At 49.4% G+C, this 26338-nt stretch overlaps 1 protein-coding gene across 1 annotated transcript in view; it reads right to left on the minus strand.

The window, feature by feature from the left end:
* Positions 1-38: 38 nt before the first annotated feature.
* The window catches only part of IL34 (interleukin 34), a 48949-nt gene continuing 22649 nt past the window's right edge, over positions 39-26338 (minus strand). Inside the window, exons 3-8 of the mRNA XM_089902446.1 lie at positions 12267-12678; positions 6919-7052; positions 6023-6100; positions 5574-5735; positions 2718-2850; positions 39-2485 (exon numbers count right to left, since the gene is read on the minus strand). Coding sequence (XP_089758572.1) covers positions 2313-2485; positions 2718-2850; positions 5574-5735; positions 6023-6100; positions 6919-7052; positions 12267-12294 — 708 coding nt within the window. The 5' untranslated portion in view covers positions 12295-12678 and the 3' untranslated portion in view covers positions 39-2312. The remainder of the gene's footprint in view (positions 2486-2717; positions 2851-5573; positions 5736-6022; positions 6101-6918; positions 7053-12266; positions 12679-26338) is intronic.

Below are 26338 nucleotides of genomic sequence, written 5' to 3' on the forward strand. Positions count from 1 at the left end.
GTCAGTCTGCTGCAGACCAAGGGGTGGGGGTGGGGGGCAGTGGGGGGAGATTAGCTTTGACTCTGTTGTCAGAGGAGCGGCCCTCCCAGGATGGTCCGGGCGGCAGGGAGTGAGGTGGCAAGTGCCCCCGCACCATGTTGCGCGCCAGCTCCAAGCAGGTAAAGCACGTGTGCCAAGTGCGAGCGGAGGACTTCCTGCGGCCCCGCAAGGCAGCCGAGGGCGGCAGGGTCACGGGGCAGGGGCCCCTCCCGGGGTCAGGAGAGCTGGCTTTTCCTGGTCTGGATGGAGCCCAGGCTCCTGGTAGTTCTTGTGCCGGAAACTGGGGTCCAGGCACGGCAGCCAGGCGGGTGTGGGGAACCAAGGATGACCCTGAGTATATGGAGCCCCGCGGGATCCCCGGAGGCGGGTGGAGAACGGTACCTGTAAGTCGCTAGGTCGGAGAAAGGAGACTTGCTGAGCGCACCACACCTGGAGGAGGGCCGGGCGAGGAAGGGGGCGGGAGAGCAGGTGGCCTGTATTTGAAGGCTTGGGGCGGGGCTTACACTGCCCCTCGCCACAGGGTTTGCCCAGGTGGGCTGATTTAAGATGCAGGTTATGTGATGTGAGCAGGGTAAGGGGCAGTGGGGTGGGGGGAGAGCTGAGTCCCCATGAGGAAGAGCTTGCCCCTGGGGAGGGGGGTGGCTTCAGAGACCCAGGGAGGGGGTGGGTGCGGCACAGCTGCCCCCCACCCACCCATACTCCAGTGGCGCCCTTTCCCTCCAAGCCCCCCCCCCCAGGGCTGTACATAACTCCTCCATCCCCTTGATCGCCTCGCGTCCATTTAGTGACCACCTTGCAGGCCCACCCCTTTGGGATCCGAGCCAGCCATTCCGCATCACAAACTTTGGTTTGGGGGACTTCTTTACGTTTGTTTCATTTTTCTTTTTGTACAGAGAAATATTCTTTTCAAAAAGTGTCTTTTGACTGAAGTAACTTTTCTGGTGCTGTTAACTTGTTCCTTTTTTTAATTTATTTCCCCACCCCAGGCTCCCCCTCCTGGTTCCTACTCACTTTTTCCTTCCCTCCACCACCCCCTCACCACCCCCATTCCATCTGAACCATTTTGTTTCTTTTCTTTCTGTCAGTTTTTGGATAAATGATCCTCTCCTTCCCCCCCCCCCACGCCCCTGCAACCCACCCTCTCCTTGATTTAAATAGTCACTGCTACAAGTAACAAATGCACTGTGAAGATTCCAGTATTAATAAAGTTGTACTGTAATTAACACCCCTGCCTCCACCTGGCTTTCTCCACCGCTGCTCACCTGCCAGCACCCCAGCCCTTGCCCATCCCATCCCAGATCCCCGCTGGGGGCGGGGCTCCCTGCAGGGCTCCGTGATGGGGGGGGGGGCGTGCAGGAGTCGCCAGGTCTCCTGTCAGGACCCATGCCTTTGAATGCCTCAGCTCTGTCCCTGCTGGGGGTGGTCTTGGGGCTGCCAGATGGAGGGGAAGAGGGCCGTGGCCAGGATGCACTGTGGGAGATAAAACCCCCTGCTCCCCCCGCTCCCCCCCCAGCAGTCAGGCTGGCTAAGGCTTCAGGGGCTGGGGCAGGGCTAGAAGGAACTCCGTCCCGCAAATATCTACCATTCCAGGGCCCTGGCTAAGGCCCTGACCACTCCACATCTGAATCCTCAGACCGAGGCCCCAGGGCCAGACCAGCCCATGCCCCTCCTCCTGCCTCCTGCACCTAGCAGGAGGGGAAAGCAGCCTGCTCCAGGTGGGCCTTCTCCAGGTTCACCCTCGAAGGTGCAAAGCAAACCAAAACAAACCAAAACAAAGCAGGTGTTTAATAGAAAAAATAAAGGGAACTGTGGCAAGATGTGGCATTTGGCTATGCCCTCTCCCCAGCTTTGCTGCCCTCTCCCTGGCCTTGCCGAGGCGTGTCCCCACCCCCATGCCCACCTGGTACAGCTCTCACCTCTTTGGGCTTAGGAGACGGTCAGCCCTGCCCTCAGGGTAGAGGGCAGCCCGGGCAGTGCCAGGAGGGGCTGTAAGCTCTGTCTTCATTGACCTTCAGGTGCCCCCAGCGCCCACCGCTCCAGGTGAGACCATGGGAGGTATGGAAGGCGGGAAGCTGAACCCTTCTCAGGCACTGAGTCCCCCCCAAAGGAGAAATGCCCCTCTAGGGTCTCCTCTCCCAAGAGGGGCTCCCCACTACCACCCAGAGAAGCCTCAGGCCCAGTCCATCTCCTGCAGGAGCTCCTCCAGCTGCCCCACCCAGTTACCATGCAGCCCACTCAGGGCAGGCGGCTTTCGCCCTGTGCCCTCAGCAGCTTCACTGAGCCGGGGCTCCAGCCGTGGATGCCGAGGGGTGGGGCAGGGAGGCGGGGGGCTGCTGGCGCAGGGGGTATAGCTGGGCGGCCACACACTGTGACGAGGGCTCCGGGCCGTGAGGCTGAGGCCTTGGCACCTCACAATCCTGCCAGTTTAAGACAGGGCTTTGTTTACCTGCAGGCAACACAAACACACAGACACAAATAAGACTGCAGGACTGGTCAACACCCCGCTCATCCCCAGACCAAGCCACACTGTCCTCCCTGTACCCAGGGCCCGTCTCAGCTTCCAGAAACGGCCTGTAGCCCTGGGAAGCAGAGGGCATGCCGAGGAGGGTCCCAGCTCTGCTCAGCGACCTGGGCTCAGACACCCAGTGTCCCACCCCCAGCCCCTCAGAGCTCCTTACAGCAAGAGCAGTACAACAGCTCCATGACCCGCAAGCAGTTGTCCAGCAGAGCTTTGGGCCGCACTGGCTTCAGGCTTCCTGGGGCACTCAAGAGGGACAACACTGCTTCCACCTGGGGGCTGACCTCCACACCCTGAAAGGGAGGAAGCCTTTAGGACCACAGGTGCCAGCCCCAGCCTGTGAAGAGATCCCAGGAGAGCTCTGGGGGGTGGGGTGGTGGTGGCTGTCCTGCCTGGAAGAAGGACAAGAGATCCCTGTGACCAGGACGCCTGAGAGCAATTTCTCTCCTTCCTGCAGGTGCCATTTTTCCTGGGAGGGGCTCCCTCGATGTCCCTCGCTCAAGCACAACACACAGAAGCTTCTCTTTTCCTCTCCTAGGGGCAGGCCAGACAGGGAGGAGGTGGGGGTATCCTTGCTGTTCTAGCCCAGGCCCGGCTACCACCACATGAGAAGTCCCTATCCCAGGGACACTGTCCTTCAGGATGCAAAGACCCACACCGACTCCCATGAAGAAGAGACAGGACCCTCAGGAGGGTCAGTCATATTGTGAGGCGCACTAGGCACACTGACAGGGCTGGGTCTCCAGCTCCAAGCTCGGGGGCTCCTCTCCACAACACTTAACAAAAGGAACTTGGTGTGGGGAGCACCAGGCACCATGGGAGGGACAGAGCAGGGGCCAGAACTGTCGTAGAAGACACAGAGCATGGGACTTCCCTGGTGGCGCAGTGGTTAAGAATCCGCCTGCCACTGCAGGGGACACGGGTTCAAGCCCTGGTCCAGGAAGATCTCACATGCCACGGAGCAACTAAGCCCGTGCGCCACAACTACTGAGCCCCTGTATGCCACAACTACTGAAGCCCGCGCACCTAGAGCCCGTGCTCCACAACAAAGACAAGCCACCGCTGAGAAGCCCACGCACCGCAACATAGAGTAGCCCCCACTCGCCGTAACTAGAGAAAGCCCGCACACAGCAACGAAGACCGAACGCAGCCAAACAAAAATAAATAAATATATGTATAAATAAATAAATAATAATACTTTAAAAAAAAAAAGACATGGAGCAGGAGGAAACGCGGGACCTGAGCTGGGGAAGGACGTTCCTAAAAGTGAAGTGTTCTAGGTTGAACTGTGTGTCCCCCTGCCCCACAACCCCCTAAAAAAGCTCTGTCCAAGGCCCAATCCCTAGTACCTGCAAATGTGACCTGTTTGGAAATGGGATCTATGCAGATGTAATTAAGTCAGGGATCTCCAGATGTAATTAAGTCAGGGATCTCCAGATGAGATCAGTCTGGATTTATGGTGGGCCCTAAATCCAATGACTGTTGTCCTTGTAAGAGAAAGGACACAGGTCCTTCTCTGGGACACAGAAGGAGAGGCCATGTGAAGACAGAGGCGGAGGGTGGAGTGATGCTGCACAAGCCAAGAACACCATCAGCCACCAGAAGCTGGAAGAGGTGGGAAAGATCCTCCTCTGGAGCCTTTGGAGGGAGCATGGCCCTGCTGACACCTTGATTTCAGACTTCTGGTCTACAGAACTGCGATAGAATAATTTCTGTTGTTTTAAGCCACCAGTTGGTAGTAATTTGTGACGGCAGTCCCCAAAAACTAATATACAAAGGCTTAGAGAGAGAAGTGAGGGTGGCAGGAGGGCAAAGGGGCCCATGCCCATGGCCCTCTCCCTAGAGGGAGGACCAACTGCCCCATAGATGTTGGGCACATATGGAACGGACCGTCAACCATTAACATTGTGAGAAAGAAGAGGTTAAAAGTTGGTTCAGGGACTTCCCTGGCGGTCCAGTGGTTAAGACTTCGCCTTCCAATGCAGTGGGTGAGTGTTCAATCCCTGGTTGGGGAGCTAAGATCCCACATGCCTCATGGTCAAAAACAAAAGCATAAAACAGAAGCAATATTGTAACAAATTCAATAAAGACTTTGAAAATGGTCCACATCAAAAAAAAAAAAACTTTAAAAAAACAAGCTGGTTCAATCTGAAGAACCCAGGTGGGCAGGGCCTCAGTCTACCCACAATCTCCTTCCCAGCTCAGCAGAGCTCACAGAGCCAGAGACACTCCCAAGGAAAATTGAGGATGGAACACAGTCCGGTCCCCGCCAGAATGGAGAGCCTCCACAAAGTTCTCGGCAGCTGCAAAAGCAGGTGCTGGCCCTGAGCCCTGGTGTCAGCAGAAGCTCACTGTTGGCTTCCTGTTGGCTGTTCTTGCTGGGCAGCAGGTGGGGCCCCAGGGCAGTTGTGTACCAGGGTCCTAAGGAGGGCTGGGGGGGTCAGTAGGGCAAGGCGGGGGTGTGGGGAGGGGTCCCATGGCACACACATGGCCTGCGAGGATACACACTGACCCCGTCACCTTACTCTGTAGGCTTTTTGGAAGATGTATCCCCCAGGCCTCCGATCAACACTGCTGAACAGGCAGCGATTGGGAACCTCTATTATTATTATTAATTAAGGTCCATTTACGTTAGGGTTCACTCTTTCTGTTGTACATTCAATGGGCTTTGACAAATGCAATTATACTCACCGGTACAGCATCATACAGAAAAGTTTCATTGCCCTCAACCCCCCTGTGCTCCACCCATCTATCCCTCCCCCTTTCCCTCTTTTCTTAGATGTGGAAATAAAGTGAGAGGGATCAATGACTCGCCCAGGGTTGCAGAGCATAACAGGGTCTCAGGCGCATCTCTTGCCCCCCAAGCCCAGTCCACCACCCTGCCCCCCCCATTTCTCCCACACTCTCCAGGACATGCCAGAACTTTCCATGCCTTTACCTTCTCCCTTGATAGTTTTTGGCCACACGCACGCACGCACGCACGCACCCTGGCCACCTGCACCTCCGCACGACTCACCGGGAGGCCTTGTTTGACATCCAGCAGCAGCGTATGTACCTCCTCCAGGTACTTCCAGGATGGATGGCCCTCGAGCAGCACCTCCTGCACCCACTCAGTAGCACTGAGACTCACCAAGACCCACAGATACCGCAGCTCCTGTTGGCTCACCCGGGCCCTCTGCTGCAGGGACAGGAGAAATTATTGAAACCCCAGACAGGAGCCTCTGGGCCTGCCCCCCACAGCTCTGACCGCCCCCCACATTTGCCCTGCACAGGGGGCAGACCACGGGCATCCACTGTGGATGGGATGGGAGGGGCACCTGGGGCCTAAGCCAAGGGCAGGCTTGCTTGAGGGGCCAGGAAACACCCCTGGCAACAGGATCTTCCCAGACCAATGTGCCTCCAGGCAGGGCCCACAGGATGTCCCAGGAGGCAGGGGCCTCCCCATTCCAGAGGGGGGATTCTCACCAGCCTGGTGACGTTGGCCATTCGGAGTACCCCCTCATAAGGCACACTGACCCTGTAGTTGATGGGGAAGTAGTGTTTCTGGGGAGATACAAGAACAACGGATGAGATCAGAGTCAGAAATGGCTCAGACTCCCCCAACCTGGGAGAAGAATTTGATGCAGGACCGGCCCTTGATGGCAGCGGTGGTCCTCTACAGAAAACATGTGCTTGGCTCCCAGTTGGGATAAAGACAGCTCTTTCCTCTGGGACACAGGGAAGGTGAAACAAAACAAAACATGTTAAGGCATAAGTCTCGGGCCAAAATGTAGGATGAGAAGCTTACTACTCCTAGAGAATCATATGCTTTAGGAGGGGTGAGGAAAATGACTTTAAAAGATTGCTCTAAAACTTATCATGGTGATGGTTTCATGACTTTGCAAATATACTAAAAGCCACAGAAATGTACACTTGAACAGGTGAGGTGTGTGTGGTATGTGAACTATATCTCAAAAAAGCTGTTAAAAAAAAAAAAAGACCTACAGAGCCACATGCGATGTGGTCCACCCTATAAAAAGAATCAAACATTCTAATTTCTAGGTCCTTATCTCCCCTGCTAAATAGTGCCTGGGGTTCCCCCAAGGTTTCCTAGAATCCATTCCTGAGTCACTGGGTGAGTGCCACGTGGAGGTGGGATCAAAGGTCAGATCAGATAGGAGGGTTGGAGGCCCCAGGGATGGATGGCAGGAGCAGGGACAGGAAGTGCAGATGAGGCACACGGGTGTGTGTGAGGGAGAAGGGAGCCATGGCAGGCACAGGCCTGACACAAGTCCAAGGAGAGGGACTGAATTTCCAGGTCCTTATGTCCCATGAGCCACAGGGCTTTGGAAGAGGGACACAACGAGTGCCCACATGGTTACCATGTACTGAAGGCGGTTCCGGTACTGCAGCTTGTCACGCAGAAAGCCAGTGATGGCACACTCCTCGCTCCGGGTTAAGGGCCACACCTCCAAACCCTCGTTCCCCAAGGCCATGCCCAGGAGGATCCCGAGATCTGTGGACCGCACACAACAACACGTGAGCCACCTGCGTGGCTCCCACACTGCCCGGGTACGCAGAGCTGTGCACACGACCTCCCTTTTCCCAGTCACAAGTCCTCTCGGAAGGGTCGGGGTGGGGGGCGCAAGGTCCCAAGGAGGCCTTCCCAGAGCCAGGAATACTCTCCCTGCGGTCCGGGCTGCAGGACAGCAATGCAGGCAAGCATGAACCGTCCAGCCCAGCCACCTCCCACCCCAGGCTGGCAAAGCCCCCCAGGAGCCACGCCCTGGGATTGGTCTCCAGTCTCCTTCCCACTCCTGCCCCAAGGGGCAGGCACAGCCTCCTTTCCATGGCAACCCCTGCCCCTCATCTAGAGGCTACGAGTTTTCAAAGCCTTTCGCTGCATTTTCCATCCAGAGACCTTGACATGCCTCTTAATTAGAGGTACCAGCAGGTTTGTAGCAGCCCTTCCAGTCTGGTCTTTCCGGGATGCTGAGCGAACCTCACTCAGGCTGTTTCTCTTCCCCGCTAACAAACAATCCAAACATTACCAGCCTTCACCACTGCAGGTCACTGTGACTTTAAAAACAGTGTGATTTCTGTGTAACTGAACAGACTTACAAAAATTATCTGAGAGAATTTGCAACAAACATGAACAAGGGTTAAGTTGATGGGAGCAGAAAGAACAAAATATAGACGGGCAAGAGATGTATCTGAAACTCAACCTCGCTAATAAATTCACGTCAAAACAATCGATACGTTTCACCTACCAAATGGAAAGACTTTTTTGTTGTTGTTGCTGTTGTTTTATTTTATTTTAATAACATTTGCTGCTGGCAAAATAGTGAGGCAGAGGCTCTCATCCTGGAAAGCAATTTGGCAATTTTTGTTATTAATGGACTTAATGCCCACACACTTCGACCCACTAAGCTTTAAAATTGTCCACACCCTTTGACCCATTAAACTCATTTCTAGGAATAAATGTGAAGGAGAAGAAAAGAGAGACATAACTGAAAGATCTGTGGACAAAGTCTTCCTTTGCAGTATTATTTTGTAATAGTGAACATCTGTAAGTGGCCTAGATGTTCAATAATAACGAATGTAGCCAATAAAAATCACATTGCCAAAGAATACTTATGATATGCTTATAAGAAAAATACTTTTGATGTGCTTAGCAAAGTTTTAAAAAGCATGATTCAACATACTGTATCTGGGTATAAAGCATGACTTGAATTTTGTTAATTATGTATATATGTGCATAGAAAATGCAATGGAAAGAAATGCACCAAATCTCTATGGGAGATTTTTATGTTCTTTATATTTTTTAGGATATATTTTACATTCTATAATTAGTATCTATTATTGTTATAGTCAAAAGCAGTATTTTTTTTTCCTTTTCTCCCTCTTCCTTCCTTCCTCCCTTCCATCCTCCTCCTTCTCTCTCTCTCTCTTTTTCTCTTTCTTCCTTTTTTCCCCCCAGATAGCCAGGCAGGCTGAGTCACCTCTTTGATTCGCCCCCGGTTGTGAGCAGCAACTACTGACTGGACTTTCTGCCCTCACTTCCCCGGCACTTAGGGAGACTTTTGTTCTTAAACCCTCACGGGCCTGAGCCTGCTGACACTCACTTTCCCACCCCCTTCTCGGTGCTGCTGCCATGCCTGTGCCCCTGCTGGGCCAGAAGCTCAGGTTCACTCAAGCCCATGCCCCTTATGGCCTGCAGCCCACCAGCCCTTCCCCTCATAGAAGTCTGACACCACATTTTTTGCAAACTTGCAATCCATCTTGCACTTCCTCTGTCTCTCTCTTCCCATATTCTCAACCCAATATTTGGACAAGGGAACAGATAAACCAGTGTTCCTGCTTGCTTTCTCCCTTGTCTCTACATCATTAACACTCTCAGCTTGGCACCCCTGCTGGTCAGGATCATTCCTGCCTCAGGGTTTAGGCTCACACATTGCCCCTGCCCTGGGTATCCTCTCACACGACAGACCCCTTCCAAGGTCTCACCAAGACTCCTTCCCTCCCCAGAGGCTCCCCTGCCTACGCCAGCCACCAACCCCTGTCTTAGCACCATCTGTCCAATTCACTCATTGTCTTTTTTTTTTTTTTGGCTGCTTTGGGTCTTCATTGCTGTGTGCGGGCTTTCTCTAGTTGCAGTGAGTGGGGGCTACTCTTCATTGCGGTGCGCGGGCTTCTCATTGCAGTGGCTTCTCTTGTTGCGGAGCATAGGCTCTAGGCGCGCGGGCTTCAGTAGCTGCAGCACATGGGCTCAGTAGTTGCGGCACGCAGGCCCTAGAGCGTGCGGTCTTCAGTAGTTGCGGCACGTGGGCTCAGTAGTTGTGGCTCGCGGACTCTTAGAGCGCAGGCTCAGCAGTTGTGGCGCACGGGCTTAGTTCCGCCGCAGCATGTGGGATTTCCGGGACCAGGGCTTGAAACTGTGTCCCCTGAATTGGCAGGTGGATTCTCAACCACTGCGCCACCAGGGAAGCCCCTCACTCACTGCCTTGACCAGACAACGCAGCAGCCAGTGTGTGAATGCACAGCACTGTAAACCACAGCAAGGACGTGTTACTCAGCACTTTGGCGTTCACGTCAAGCAGGGAACCGGGATCAGGCATCTGGGTCTCCTGTAGAAGCTGGTAATGGCTCACCCAGGGTATTTGATTGAGCAGGTATGAGGTAGTGGCGGGGGGAGTGCAGAGAATCTGCATTTCCAACAAGTCCTGAAGTAAAACTGATGCTGCTGGTCTGGGGACCGCACTTGGCAGAAAGTGACAGTTTACAAATTGGTGTCCTTAGGGCCACATTCTGGTTCACAGAGATTTCACATAAAAATCCAAATTTCCATATTTTCTTTAAAAATCAGTATCCCCGTCCACACTGAGTCTTCTTTCCAATGTGGCAGTCACGCTGTGGCTGCCCACTCCACCCCAAGTCCTACCCCACCTGCCTTCATCTGATTCCCAGTCTGGAGCCTTTGGGGGCCTGGCCACTAGCCTCGTAGCAGAGACTTACAGAGCCTCCGTGCTTCCCAGCCTGGCACACATGGGTTGCCCCAGAAACTCTGTCCATAGATGATCTGCCTTCTCCCAAACTTAGACCTCCTCCAAGTCTGCAGCCCAACTACCATTCCCAGTTTTAAGCTCCCTTCCTGTTGTCTCCACTCCGAAAAAGGCCAGCAAACAGGTAACTAGGCAGGGACAGCACAGCTGTAGCCTCACGTACCCTCTGCATTCTGAAAGCCCCACGGCTAGCGCAACCCTGGTTGGGAGGCCCGCTGTGCCCCGCTATTTCCACAGTTAAGAGGCCTGTAAGACAGAAGAGGAGACTGAAGAAAGAGTAATGTCCTGTGCGCAATGACAAGTGGGGCTTGTCCACCACCCCCATATCTGTGCCTGTGTGTGTAAATACCCCCAAATTTATGTTCACCAAGAATCTCAGATGCAACCTTATTTGGAGATAGGGTCTTTGCCAATGTTATTAAGAATCTCCAGATGAAATCCTCTTGAATTTAGGGTGGGCCCTAAATTCAGTGACCGGTGTCCTTATAAGAAGAGGAAAGGACACAGAGACACATGTAAGGAAAGACCATTCACGTGGCCTTCGCAGATGAAGGCAGATTGGAGTGATGCAGCCACAAGCCAAGGAATGCCAGAAGCCACCAGAAGCTGGAAGAGGCAAGAAGGATCCTCCCCTAAAGCCTTCAGAGGGAGCATAACCTTGACAACTTGATTTCAGACTTCTGACCTCCAAAGCTGTGACAGAATACATTTCTGCTGTTTTAAGCCAAGATTGTGGCAATCTGTTATGGCAGCCACTCCTTTTCCAGCACCCCAGCCCCGCTCTGAGCCCCTGATCCTCAGCCCTCCCTCCCCCTCACCCCACGGCCAGTCCTTGCCAATCCTGCGCTCTGCTTTCATGAGCTTTGTCCCCTCTGCCAGGCCTCTTCATTCTCACTTCCATCTCCAGAAGGAACCCTCATCACCTCATCACATCCTGCCCAGGAGGTTGTAACAGCAACTCCCCAAAGCACGGCCAGATTGATCTCTCGAAAGCAGAGTAACTCTCAATCTCAGCTCCCACGCCCAGGTCACGGACCTTCCAGGGCTCCCTGTTACCTCATGAATTAGCCACTCTTCACCCTGGCTTTCAAGGCCTCAGCCACCTGAGCCCAAACCAGCTTTCCAGCCTGGCCTCTCACGCTCTCACTGCTGAGCCTTTGCTCCGCTGCTCCCTCTCCCTGAAAGGAACACCGTCCTCACCTCCCCACCCACCTCTGAGACCATTTCAAGTGGCACCTCGCCGTGCTGTTTCTCCTGCTCGCCCTGCTCCTCAGGACTTGGAAGATTCCAGAACACTGGGTCTGGGTCCTTCCACTTGTTCTGAACATCCAGACCCTTTGCAGTACCCTCCACAAGGGCCAGGGTGGACCCAGCTCCTCTGAGAATCCCTCACAGGGTCAGACCCCGGACCTCATGCAAGTGGCACACAGTTCCTAGCACCTAACTCCATGCCAGGTGTTAGAGAGACACGCACGAGATAGCCCAGGTCCTTGTCGCCATGGCAGTGTCTCTCCAGTGGGCATGTGGGCGGCACCAGAAAAAAATATGTTGAATTTAAGTCAATTAAATTGAATCCTGGAGTCTGAAGGGAGCTTGGTCTGGCCTCCCACCAGCAGGCAGGCCTGAGAGACTTGTCGATTCTTTTTCTTTTCTGTCCTCATTTCAACTATTTTTCTTTTCCCCAAGGACACTGTTCTCTTTCTGCCTTTTGATTTAGCTCTTTATGGAGGGAAAGGCAGAGGGAGCAGGTTGCACTTCTCCCATGTGTCACGGGGCCCAGGCAACTTCACAAGTCCCCACTGCCAGCTGGTCACGCCCAGGAAGGCCAGAAATCATCTCTCTGCCACCTCCATCCCCACCGTACTCCCCACCGTACGCTGGGGGTAGGAGGTGAGACGCTGCCTCCTACCCCCAGCGCCTGCCCTGTCCCTGTGACCCACTGACTGTGCCCACCCAGCCTAAGGCTCATACCCACCATGCCCATCTGAGCTGCAGTCAGCTGGAGACAGGGCAGACGGCGTGGAAGTCCCCAAGGGTGCCTGCCATTAAGCTGGGAAGCATCTCAACTTCTCACCAGGAAGAATGCCCTGGTTGCCATGGTTACAAAGCCTGGCTCTGGGCCAAGCTCTCCCTGGGCAGTCCCCACAGACCCCCCCCCCAGTACTCACAGCGCAGCCAGGCGAATCCCCGGGGCATGGTGGTGCGCTGGGTCTCCCAGAGAGCAGAGGTGGTGTCCCCAGCAATGTGTCTATCCACAGAGGCCTGAGTGGGGCCTACATGGCCTCGGGTCAGCAAAGGTGGCCCAAAGTCGAGGAAGGACTAGCCACGGAGGAGTGGCCCAGCAGGAGGTGGCAGGTGCTCCTGGGCAGGGCTCACCCTTATCTGCCTGGCAGTGCAGAGGGCAGCCGGGGGGCGGTGGCTCTGAGTCCCATGGCAGCCAAGACCTGGCCTGAAACGGCTGCCTCGGGGTCTTCCTTCCAAGCAGGAGGAGAGAGTCCCCAGCAGGCCCCTCGGAATCTGAGGCTGGGTTGTGCTTTCTCTGATTTCTCTGTCTGCAGCTGCTCAGTGTGAAATCTGGCTCTGGAAAGAGAAAGGAGGAGAGAAACTGATTATGTAAGAGTGGTGCTGCCACTCAGCCATCAGCCACAGGCGCGCAGAGCCTACTGTGCAGGCTGCACCCACCGCTGGCCGGGACCACCAGGGAAGGCCAGAGGTGCACAGCCCTGCCCCAGTTGCTGGCTACTTGGGGACACAGAAATGACAGAACAACCAAAGGGCAGCCCCAGCCCAGGAGTAAGTTAAAAGGACACCAGCTGACAGCCTGGGGCCAAAACGAAAGCAGGACCAAGGAATGAATGAGCTGTGTGGGTTAAATCAAGGGAGCTTCCTGAAGGCGGTAGATCAAGGTAAAGTACATGAACGGCTTGAACTGCGGGGAGGTTAAAAAAAAAGCCCAGAATCGGGCTCTGCACCCCTCCATGCCCCAGAGAACACTCTCCTAGCCACCTCCTCACTCAGAAATCTCCCAGAAAGGCTCCCACCACGCACCCTAGACCACCAGACCGGGACAGAGAAGCTGAGAAAGTGAGAACTGGGGTCATGGTCACCTTCATGCCACACCACAGAGCCCTAATCCTGGGTGCCATCTGTGGTCCCACCCATCCACTGAAATGGGGGAGATGTGCGGAAGCCAGGAAGGCACAAAGTGGGAGGCACCTAATGGCACAGAAGCCAGAGCCTTCTCTCAGGGGGAGGGGCACAGAGGAAATCACCTAAAAGAATGGGGGTGTCTGTCTGTCTGTCTCTCTCTGGTGGTGAAGAGGGAGGGGGAGGAGTTTGAGAATGGCCTCTCCCACCCCACCCCTGCTCTACCCAGGGCTTTGGAACAGCCCTTTAGAAGCTCATGCAGAGAAAAGTTGGACAAGTAAAAGTTGGAATATTATTCTACATAATTCAATTGCAAATAGCATTTTCAAAGTCACAATAGCAAGTAAAAAGTGAAAGTTAGTTTAACAGAAGCATGACTGAAGGATCCTGGAAGGACAAGGGCCTGGGGAGGGTGCACATGAGTGGTGAGGGAAGCGGGTGACAAGGAGCTACACGTTCCTTGGTGGGAAGTCAACAGATAGTGCCTCAAACGAATGAGCAACACGAGCACATATATAACTGAATCACTTTGCTGTATACCTGAAAGTAACACAACATTGTAAATCGACTATACTTCAATTAAAAGGAAAAAAGTTACGGATGGGGGTGCGTGTGAAGAATTAGGGTCACTTTTGCAACCAATCTATTATACCTACACAGACCATTCTTCTCCCCAAAGTGACCAGGCCTGACCTGAGGCCCAGGGGACAGAGCATTGGACCACCTGCTCCAGCTTGACAGCTTCCCTGTAAGCAGGGCAGGGCCACGAGGGTCTCAGAGACATTCCAGGCAACCTCCACATCCAGAGGTGAGGAAACAGGCCTGGGGGGAGGGAGCTGTCCCAAGGCCTCATGCCCAACCCCATCGCCCTCCTGTGAATCAAGCCCCTCTGCCCTTTGAGAATGTGGGGAGGGACATTCTAGCAACTAGCAGCCCTGTAGAGTGAGTCACAGATGCTCAGTTTACGGAGGAGGTGGATGAAAAATAGGGCTGAGTTGAGGCCACAGAAAAAAGAAGATAAACAAAAGCATAAAAAGGAATGATTTTTTTCTGGTTAATTCCATTAGCCCAGGGTCTATATTTCTGAATAACATTTCATTCACCACCTCTGCTCAGTGGAAAGAGGATTCTAGACCTGGGGCACATGAATAACACAGGACCCACTCTTGGCCACATCTGAGTAGTAAGTCTCATTCAGAGAGGTGGGCTGAGTCAGATCCCTGACTGGCTCCCTCGGCTCCCACATCCCATTCAGTACAAGTCCAATCTGCAAGGGTGGCTCTATTTCCACCCCCCTTTAATCTGGGCTTGGCCGTGTGACTTGCTCTGACCAGTGGGATGTGCCTATGCCTTCGGCTTGTCCTCTCTTGCTGCTGGGAGGGCTTCATGTCACGTAAACAATTCCGGGCTAGCTTCCTATAGGAGGCCTCAGGCATTTGAGTGAGACCGTCCTAAACTAGTCCATCTGGCCCCTGTCAAGTCAGCCCAGAATCCCAGCTGCCCCACAGAATCATGAGAAATAATCAGTGTTTGTTTATTTTAAACCACTAAGCTTTGGGGGTAGTCTGTTACACAACAAAAACTAATTGATACAGCCTGAAAGTGCATCATCTCTGCAAATGCTCTGTAAAAAACCAGGTCAATTCTAAGCCAAAGCATCTTCTGGGAGTGGTTCCAGTGGCTTCTCTCTGAATGAAGCTCAGGAAGCCTTGGGGGCAAAGGTGTGCTTTCATTGCCCTAGGGCCCAGCTCAGCATCTTCTATTGGAGGATGAACTTTCTGGAATTCAATACTAATCAAGACTTTTTTTTCCCCTCTGCCATATTTGATTTATGTTTTGAAACTTTATTATAGTATTGTTAAACAAACCCAAATAAGGTAGAATAGGATAATGGATCCTCATACAGCTATTATTCAGCTTCAAAAATTATCAATATTCTGTCATTCCTGTTTCACCCATCCTCCATTTTTTCCCCTAGAGTATTTTAAAGCAAATCCCAGACAGGCCATTTTACCAGTATGTAAGGATTTTTTAAAAATATATAATCGCATTACTACTGTTGCACATTTCCAAATCAATAATCCCTTATATCATCTAATACAGAATCCATGTTCAAATAAACCCACACACATAAACCCACACAACTAATTCACTACAGAGGTACCAAGAACATACAATGGCGAAAGGATAGTCTCTTCAATAAATGGAGTTGCGAAAACTGGACATCCACATGCAAAAAAATTAAACTACACCACTATCCCACACCATACACAAAAATCAACTCAAAATGGATCAGAGACTTTAATGTAAAACGTGAAACCATAAAACTCCTAGAAGAAAACATAGGCAGTATACTCTTGGGCATCGGTATTAACAATATCTTTCTAGATATGTCTCCTCAGGCACGGGAAACAAAAGCAAAAATAAACAAATGGGACTGTATCAAACTAAAAAGCTTCCACACAGCAAGGGAAACCACCAACAAAACAAAGACAACCTACCAAATGGGAGAAGATATTTGTAAATCATATGTCCAATAAGGGATTAATATTCATAATAGATAAAGAACTCATACAATTCAACAACAGCAAAAAACAAACAACCTGATTAAAAAATGGGTAGAGGGGCTGAATAGACATTTTTCCAAAGAAGACATACGGATAGCCAACAGGCACATGGAAAGATGTTCAACATCACTAATTATTAGGGAAATACAAATCAAAATCACAGTAAGATACTACCTCACATCTGTTAGAACTGCTATCATCAAACAGGCAAGAAATAATAAGTGTTGGTGAGTATGTGGAGAAAAGAGAACACTCATTCAATGTTAGTGGAACTGTAAAGTGGTAAAGCCAGAGTGTTACCAGTACAGAGTTTTCTCAAAAAATTAAGAATAGGACTACCATACGACCTAACTATTTCACTTCTGGGGTTTTTTGTTTGTTTGTTTGGGCCACGCCATGTGGCTGTGGGATCTTAGTTCCCCGACCAGGGATTGAACCTGGGCCCACGGCAGTGAAAGCAGAGTCCTAACCACTGGACCGCCGGGGAATTCCCAACACTTCTGGGTATTTTTTTTTAATATAACTTTTTTTTTTCTTTTTTCCTTCCTTTCTTTCTTTTTTGGCTGCTTTGGGTCTTCATTGCTGGCTTGCGGGCTTTCTCTAGTTGCAGCGAGTGGGGGCTGCTCTTCGTTGTGGTGCACAGGCTTCTCATTGCAGTGGCTTCTCTTGTTGCAGAGCATGGGCTCTAGGCGTGCGGGCTTCAGTAGCTGTGGCACGCAGGCTCAGTAGTTGTGGCCCGTGGTCTCTACAGCACAGGCTCAGTAGTTGTGGCACACGGTCTTAGTTGCTCCATGGCATGTGGGATCTTCCCGGACCAGGGCTTGAACCCGTGTCCCCTGCATTGGCAGGCAGATTCTTAACCACTGTGCCACCAGGGAACTCCCCCCAACGTTTCTAGGTATTTATCCAAAGAATATGAAAATACTAATTTGAAAAGAGATATGCACCCCTATGTTCATCATAGCCTTATTTTGAATAGCCAAGATATGTAAACAACCTAAGTGCCGATAAATGGATGAATAAATAAAGAAGATGTGGTATATATTATATATACAATGGAATACTACTCAGCCATTAAAAAGACGAAATCTTGCCATCTGTAACAACACTGATGCACCTTGAGGGTATCAAGCTAAATGAAATAAGTCAGAGAAATACAATACCATATGATTTTGCTCACGTGGAATATAAAAAACAAACGAACAAACCAAACCAAACAAAAACAAACATGTAGATACAGAGAACAGAGTAGTGGTTACCAGAGCAGAAGGGTGAGAAGGGCAAAATGGGTAACATATGTTGTAACTATATGGTTGGCAACTGTATGGTGATGGATGGAAACTAAATTTTTGGTGGTCAGCAGGCTGTAGTGTATACAGAAGTAGAAATATAATGCTGCATACATGAAACATGTAATATTATACACCAATGTTACATCAATTAAAAAATAAACTAAAAAAAAGAATCCACATTCAATTTTCCCTGGTTGTTTAAAAAACGTCTTTTTTTAAGTTGCTTTGTTTGAATTAAGAGCCCAGTAAGTTGGTCCACTGATTGATGGGTCTCTATGTCTTTTTTCCCCTCTTTTTAAAAAAAAATTTAAGGGACTTCCCTGGCGGTCCAGTGGTTAAGGCTTCGCCTTCCAACACAGGGGATGGGGGTTCAATCCCTGGTCAGGGAGCTAAGAACCCACATGCCTCGTGGCCAAAGAACCAAAGCATAAAACAGAAGCAATATTGTAACAAATTAAATAAAGACTTTAAAAATGGTCCACATCAAAAAAAAAAAAAACCTAAAAAAATTAATTAATTAAGATATAACTCACATGTCATAAAGTCTGCCATTCTGAAGGGCACGATTCAGTGGAGATTTTTAGTATATTCACAAAGTTGTGCAACAATTACCATAATCTAATTCCAGAACATTCTCACCAACCTAAAAATAAACTCTGTAGTCATCAGCAATCACTGTTTATTTCCTCTTCCCCCTGGCCCCTGGCAACCACTAATCTGCTTTCTATCTCTATGGATTTGCATATTCTGGACCTTTCATGTAAATAGGATCTTATAATATGTGATCCTTTGTGACCAGTTTCTGTCACTTGGCATAATATTTGCAGGGTTCATTCATCATGTAAACTGAATGTTTGTGCCTCTGCCAAATTCCTCTGTTGAAGCTCTAACCCCCAATGTGATGTTATTTGGAAATGGGGTCTTTGTGAGGTAATTAGGGTTGGATGAGGTCCTGAAGGTGGGGCCCTCATGACAGGATTAGTGCCCTTATAAGAAGAGACATCAGAGAGCTTGTTCTCTCTCTCTCTCTCTCTCTCTCCATGATCCCATAAAAAGGAGGTCACGTGAGCACACATCCAGAAGGTGGCTGTCTGCAACCCAAGGGGAGAGCACTCACCAGAAACCAACCATGCTGGTGCCCTCATCTTGGACTTCAGCCCCCAGAACTGTGAGAAAATAAATTTCTGTTGTTTAAGCCTCCCAGTCTATGGTATATATTCAAGACCCATTTATTCTCTAGTTCTGCCCACATGGAGTCACCCTCCTTGAAAAGGCATTGAACCCTTCCGTTCACTTTAACACCTTGGGCTGAAAACACGTGTTACAAGGTTTCAACTATGAGATCCACATCCTTAAAGCACTAATTCTTTTTTTTTTCTGGTTTTATTGAGGTATAATTGACAAATAAAAGTGTAAGGTATTTAAAGTGTACAACGTGATGATTTGATATACATATACATTGTGAAAGGATTCCCCCATCCATCACCTCACATATTTATTTACCTTTGAAAGCACTAATTCTTAAACCTCATCTAGATTTCTCCCCTTGGATGGGGGGAGATGACCCAAACACAACGAAGAACAGCTTAGGACTGTGAGCTCTGCTCGCCCAGAAGACCTTGCAGCTCCCCTGACCACCCGGCTGGAGCCAGGATTAGGGCCCTGAGACGAGGGGCACCTGCTGGGCTGCCACCACAGGCCCCAACTCCTGTCCTCTTCACTAGGCTGGCTGTCACCTCTAGTTTCCCTGGAGTCTGGGGACTCCAAACGGTCTCTGCTCACACTTCTGTATCACGCCTGCTGCCTCAGCACTGCTGATCCACACCAAGGGGGAACAGCACACAGAACTGCTTTTCAACACACCAACGTTCTACACAAAAGTTATTTTATAAGCCTGCAGGTTCTTTTTCATCAGAGGACATTCCCAAGGCCATGACTTCCCCTGGCTCTCCACTGCCCTTGCCAGCAGACTGGACACGCGTGGCCGCAGTGCTGAGTCGGGCACACCCCCCTGGCTCCACGCCGGCGCACTCTCCTGGAGAACTGAGGATGGTGCCCTGGCCCCATCAGCTGGATCTGTCCCAAAGCCAGTCCTAGAGTGACAAGAGCCACACCTCCAGGTCTATTCCACTGACCAGCCTCACAGGACCGAGCTGGGCCCACGGACCTTGGTCTGGATTGTGTTGGCTGGTCATTCTTGCCTAGGTTCACAGGCCAACCGCCACTATCCTTCCTTTCCTGCTCATCACTGCACCAGCATCTCACTCCTACCTGCTGCCGTCACACGCCTGGCAACCTCTTGTTCCGGGGCCAGCCAAGAACTGAGACCCCAGCAGGCCCCATTAAACTACTGCTGCTTAGCCGTGTTCTCGAGGCTTCAGGGCCCGGGAGAGTGCGGAGAGCATAGCAAACCGCGGCGCCCCAGCCCCGTACCGGGCTCCATGGAGGCGCGGGAACCTTGCCGCACCCCACCCCCCAACACAGGCGACCTCTTCGCCCGCCTGTCCCGCGGACCCGGGCGCACCTCCGGCCACCGGGACCCAGGACTGCGACGTGGGGCTCGGCTGGTGGCGGGCGCTGGGGTGGGCGGGGACCCGGGCTCCAGTCCGGAGGCCGTGCGGACCGCCGGGCCCACCTCCGTCCCCGCCGCCTGTTAAGCTACGGTATATTATTATGGCAACCTGAGCAGGATAAGACATAGCATCTATCAGTACTTCCTTTTATTTATTTATTTATTTATTTATTTATTTTGCGGTACGCGGGCCTCTCACAGCTATGGCCTCTCCCGTTGCGGAGCACAGGCTCCGGACGTGCAGGCTCAGCGGCCATGGCTCACGGGCCCAGCCGCTCCGTGGCATGTGGGATCTTCCTGGACCGGGGCACAAACCCGTGTCCCCTGCATCGGCAGGCGGCCTCTCAACCACTGCGCCACCAGGGAAGCCCCCCAGTACTTCCTTTTTTTAAAAAAATAAGGGTGAAACATTATATTCTCAATTTTCTTTCTTTTTTAAATAAATTTAAACAGTAAAACAAAAATTCACAAGCTGTCTCCCTGTTCACTCTCTGCCTCCCTCCCCTACCTGTAGTCTTTAGTCTGGCTCCCTTTCCTTCACCCCACTCACACAGGCACTGGGTATCCAACTAAGAAAACAAACCGCTCTAAATAGATGGAGACATGATGAAGGGAGGAGGTGACCTGCGTCCACATTCCAGGTTAAACTGCACAAATCTGCATTTTCTGGGTTCTAAATAGTTTCCTTTCATTTGTCAAATTGAAAAAAAAAAAAAAAAATCCCCGGACCAGATGCTTCAAAGCTCCCAGGACCGCCAAAGAACGCCTTGAACTCTCAAACTCCTAATTTATCCCTCCCCCACCCTTTCCCCTTTGGTAACCGTAAGTTTGTTTTCTGTCTGTAAGTCTGTTTGTTTTGTAAATAAGTTCATTTGTATCATATTTTAGATTCCACATATAAGTGATATCATATGGTATTTGTCTTTCTCTTCCTGACTTACTTCACTTAGTATGATAATCTCTAGGTCCATCCATGATGCTGCAAATGGCATTATCTCATTCTTTTTTATGGCTGAGTAGTATTCCATCACACACACACACACACACACACACACACACACACATACACGTCACATGGCTACTGTATATATATAAAGAGTATATCTACATATAATAGCTGTATATAGATATCTATATATAATAATTACAAGCGGCACTGTAATCTTTCTTGACATAGTATGCACCTTCTTGCTCCTTGAAAGACTGTTTCCTTCATTTCTTTGTGGTTGAGCAGCTCTGGCTCAGTTGCTGCCATTACCACATCACACTCTGCAGCGGCCACCATCTTACCACCAGGACCAGTACTTCATTCCTTTTTATTGTAATATAACATTCTAATGTATGGATACACTATATTTTCTTCATCCATTCATTAATTGATAGACATTTGGGTTGTTTTCATTTTTTGGCTATTATGAGTTATATTGCTATGAAGATTCGTGTACAAGTTTTTGTGTTGGTGTATGTTTTCAGTTCTCTTTGGGTATATTCCTAGGAATGTGGTTGCTGGGTCATATGGCTACTCCACGTTTAACTTTTTGAGGAACTGCCAGTCTGCTTTCCCAAGGCAGCTACACCATTTTACATTCCCATCAGCAATGTACGAGGGTTTTGATTTCTCACCAACACTTGTTATTATCTATCTTTTTCATTACAACCATCCTAGTGGGTATGAAGTGGTATCTCATTGTGGTATTGATTTGCATTTTCCTGATGACTAATGACGTTGAGCATCTTTTCACCTGCTTATAGGTCATTTGTATACCTTCTTTGGAGAAATGTTTATTCAAATCCTTTGCCTATTTTTTAAAACTGGTTTATCCTTTTTTTTTTTTTTTTGCGGTACGCGGGCCTCTCACTGTTGTGGCCTCTCCCATTGCGGAGCACAGGCTCCAGACGCGCAGGCTCAGCGGCCATGGCTCACGTGCCCAGCCGCTCTGTGGCATGTGGGACCTTCCTGGACAGGGGCACGAACTTACGTCCCCTGCATTGGCAGGCAGACTCTCAACCACAGCACCACCAGGGAAGCCCTATCTTTTTATTTTTGAGATACAAGAGTTCTTTATGTATTCTGGGTACTAGACTCTTATCAGATGTATGATTTGTAAATATTTTCTCCCGTTCTGTGGGTTGTCTTTTCACTTTCCTGATAGTGTCCCCGATGCACAAAACTTTTTAAGTTTGATGAAGTCCAATTTATTTTTCTATTTTTTGGTTATTTATGTTTTTGGTGTCATATCTAAGAAACTAGTGTCTAATCCAAGGGCACAAAGATATACATGTGTTTTATTCTAAGAATTTTATAGTTTTAGCTCTTGTATTTAGGTCTTCGATCCATTTGGAGTTAATTTTTGTATATGGTGTGAGGCAAGAGCCCAACTTCATTCTTTTGCATGTGGCTAACCAGTTGTCCCAGCACTAGTTTTGTTTTTTTGTTTTTTTTTTAATTAATTAATTAATTTATTTATTTATGGCTGCATTGGATCTTCGTTGCTGCATGCAGGCTTTCTCTAGTTGTGGCGAGCGGGGGCTACTCTTTGTTGTGGTGCACAGCCTTCTCATTGTGGTGGCTTCTCTTGTTGCGGAGCACAGGCTCTAGGTGTGCAGGCCTCAGCAGTTGTGGCCCGAGGGCTCTAGAGTGCAGGCTCAGTGGTTCCGGCTCACGGGCTAGGTTGATCTGTGGCATGTGGGATCCTCCCGTACTGGGGCACGAACCCGTGTCCCCTGCGTCGGCAGGCGGACTCTCAACCACTGCGCCACCAGGGAAGCCCTGCACCTTGCTTTTTAAAAACTATTTTAAAATAAAACATAGAGGTAACAGAAAACAAATGTATAGTTTAATGAATTATTATAAGATAAACAAACTTTATATCTACCATGAAATCAAGGAATGGAACCCAGTCAGCCAGCCTAAAAGGTCCTCCATGAGCCCCATCTCAACTATAGCTCGCCAAAAAAGTAACCAGCATCCTAATTATTACAGCAATCACTTTGTTGGCTTTCTTTCTGGTTTTATCAACCAAGTGTGCCTCCCTAGACAGTATAGTTTAGTTTTCAGCCTTGCCCATTTTTAAAATTTCATATCTTTTAAGCCTCTTTTAATCTACAATCTACAGGATTTCTCCTCCATCCCATCCTTTTACACTTCATCTGTTAAAGAACCCAGGATATGTGTCCCAGAGAGTGCTCCCAGTCTGCACTCACTGTGCAATTCAACACATTCCTCTGTTCTCTGCTTTTGCACACTGGGGGTTGGATCAGACTCAAGCATAAATCCTTTGTCACGACTACACATGGTGCTGGGTTCTCCCAACAGGAGGTAATGTCTGGTTTTCACTCTTTTCTGATGTTGATACCTATCAATGCTTAATGCCTAGACCCATTAATTCATCAAGGGTTGCTAAGTGTGATATTCTCACTCACATGGCTATCTGATCAAGCCTTTTCCCATGAGGCAAGCAGAGTCAGTAGCAGGCCAGCAGCTTTGCCAAGATATCTGATATGAATGACATAGTGTACTTTCCTCCCACGTCTGACCTATGAAATCAGGAAGTCTCCAGGCCTGTGTGATTTGTTTTCAAATGCCTGCTTCTCAGAAAAAGATTGGCTGGCATCAAGACATGCACTGCCTTTACCCTTGTAATCCAAAGCTACCTGAATGAGATTTTATCAACCAAGACTCACTCCTGGGTCCACAGACCAAATGCCTGTAGCAGGCAGTACACTTCTGACAGGTGATGCATGTATGTGATCGGTGTTAGCATGTCTGGGAGGCTTGGCACCTACACCAGATCCCTAGGGCATCTCCCAAGCTGGAGTATTGACTTAGGTGAAGCAGAACTAAAAAACCTGGACTTTCCTGGTGGCGCAGTGGTTAAGAATCCACCTGGGGCTTCCCTGGTGGCGCAGTGGTTAAAGAGTCCGCCTGCAGATGCAGGGGACACGGGTTTGTGCCCCGGTCCGGGAACATCCCACATGCCACAGAGTGGCTAGGCCCGTGAGCCATGGACACTGAGCCTGCGCGTCCGGAGCCTGTGCTCCGCAACGGGAGAGGCCACAATAGCGAGAGGCCCGCTTACCGCAAAAAAAAAAAAAAAAAGAATCCACCTGCCACACCATTGTAAAGCAATTATACTCCAATAAAGATGTTTTAAAAAAAAGAATCCTCCTGCCAATGCAGGGGACATGGGTTCGATCCTTGGTCGGGGAAGATCCCACATGGAGCAACTAAGCCCATGCGCCACAACTACTGAGCCTGCGCTCTAAAGCCCGCAAGCCACACCTAGAGCCCGTGTACCTAGAACCCATGTCTCACAACAAGAGAAACCACCGCAATGAGAAGCCCATGCACCAAAACGAAGAGTAGCCCCCGCTTACCGCAACTAGAGAAAGCCCGCACGCAACAATGAAGACCCAACACAGCAAAAAAAATTAATTAATTTTTAAAAAGAAAAACATAAAAGCCTGCCTAGTGCTGCAGACGACAGAAGCACTGAAACAGGAAGATGCGTTACTCAATGTTTCCTTAGAACCAGGCGTCTAGCACAGAGCTATCTGGGCCATATCCACATGTTTGAGGTATATTTCTCTATAGTCACTCACCTTTTTACTGTAATTTATTTGTAAAGAAAACTTCGTAACACTTACATTGAGAGGAAAACAATTCTAACTTGCCAAAATGAGAAAGTAACATCAAGGAAAGCAAAATAATGTAAATTCGAGTGAGAAAGCATTGCCTGCTGAACTAGGGATCTGCTCTCTCTTTTTGGAAAAGGGAGACTAGCAAGGGTTAGAGAGGTGTTTGAAATATATTAGCACCAGACTGAGTCTTTCTCCTAGAGCAGTCATTCTCAGCTGGGAGGTGGATTTTGTCCCCCAGGTGACATTTGGCAATGCCTAGAGATATCTTTGGTTGTCAGAACTGGGGGTGGTGGTGCTACTGGCATCTAGTGCGTGGAGGTCAGGATGCTGTAAACATTCTACCCTGCACAGGGCAGCCGCCCCACAGCAAAGAATCTTTTGGCCCCCAAGTGTCAGCAGTGCTGAGGCTGAGAAACCCTTTCCTAGAGAAGTAAGAAGGATTGAAAAAGAACTGAAAATAAATTTCCTCACTTTGGGATTCAATGTTATTTAATGCAGGATCCAAGTACCAGTACCATGTTACGCCATCCAACATTAACTAATGGCACACAATCCACACTTAGAGAAAGCTGTTTAAATGATGAGATGTCTTGGAACGAAAGCACCAGTGCTAAAAGAACAATGTTATCAGAGAGCTCATCTCGGAGAAGTCCACAGATCCAGCAGCAGTACTAGCTCATGCTGTGTTGCACGCTGTTCTTACAGTCAACATTTATTAAGCACCTACTATGTGCAGCCACTGTGCTGGGAACTGGTAAGGTGTGATTCCAGTAAGAGGTATACAGGCCAGTGGGGGAGGCAAGGAGGTAAATAAATGAGTAGAAAACAGTATCATGGGAGTGTGTGCAGCTAAAGGGAAGATGAGAAAATACCCACTGGGGATGGTGGCAGGGGGTTGCCAGGGAAGGTGATGATTCCAGCTCTTAGCACTCTCAAGGAGCTCCCTCTAGTTAGAAGCAGAGCTAATTCAAAAGCAATGCATGGCTTCTGGCTTCCGGCTTCTGGCAGAGTGCATGAATCCAAACACTTCTAACACTAATTGTAGTATGGATTAAGATGTGTAAATATACTCTAAAATAATTTTAAAGAAAAAAAAAGCAGTACGGTTGGAATATCCATTGCATTGCTGTTTACACTTGAAGAAAGAAAACTGGAAACAACTTAAATGCCAAACCACAGGAAAGCAGTTACCATAATCTGAGAACTAATTGCTGTTTATTGAGTCCTGACCGTGTGCCAATGGGTATATATCCAGTGTAGCACAATGATTGTACCTTTTTCTCCTTGTAGCGACCGCGAGAATTAATCCTCCCATTCCCGGGGAAACGTCAGACCCAGAGAAGACATGGAAAGGGAGTCTTTTCAACCAATGCTGCAGAAACTACTGGAAATCCTTACTTAAAAAAAATTAAGCATAACCCTTACCTCACACCATGCATAAAAATAACTTGAAATGGATCATAGACATAATTGCAAAACCTAAAACTATAACAATTCTAGGAGAAAATACTTGTGGCTTTGAGTTGGGCAAAATTTTCTTATATTTGACACCAAAAGCACAAACCATAAAAAAAAAAAAAGGTGCTGGGGGGAGAAACAATAGGAATAAGTTAGAATAATACTATTATCAGAGTATTTGTTTTTATAGTTATCATCTATCTTTGGCAAGTGATATGAATCTCCCATTTATGGTAGTGATATAATGTTTCCTTTTTGAATAAATGTGACTAGGTTTCCAAAATGTGAATGACCCTAAGGAAAAAATGTGCAGGTAAGATATGTACAGACTCTGAAGCTAGAACCCTTGAGTTCAAATTCTGGCTCCACCTTGCCTTGGGAGAGGTCAGCATCCTCTTCTTGCCTCAGGTTCCTCATCTGTAAAATGGCCTTGATACAAAATTCTGACCTCAAAGCGTTATGGGAGTATTTACCGAGTTTCTATATATGGAAAACTTAGAACATGGGATGTATGCAGTAGCTCAGTATTTACTATTTTTATTATTCACTATTATAAATTGCAG

This window comes from Delphinapterus leucas, chromosome 20 (genome assembly GCF_059928025.1).
Source record: "Delphinapterus leucas isolate spDelLeu-1000000601 "Yukka" chromosome 20, BTC_Dleu_Yukka2, whole genome shotgun sequence".
In the NCBI taxonomy this organism is placed as follows: domain Eukaryota; kingdom Metazoa; phylum Chordata; class Mammalia; order Artiodactyla; family Monodontidae; genus Delphinapterus; species Delphinapterus leucas.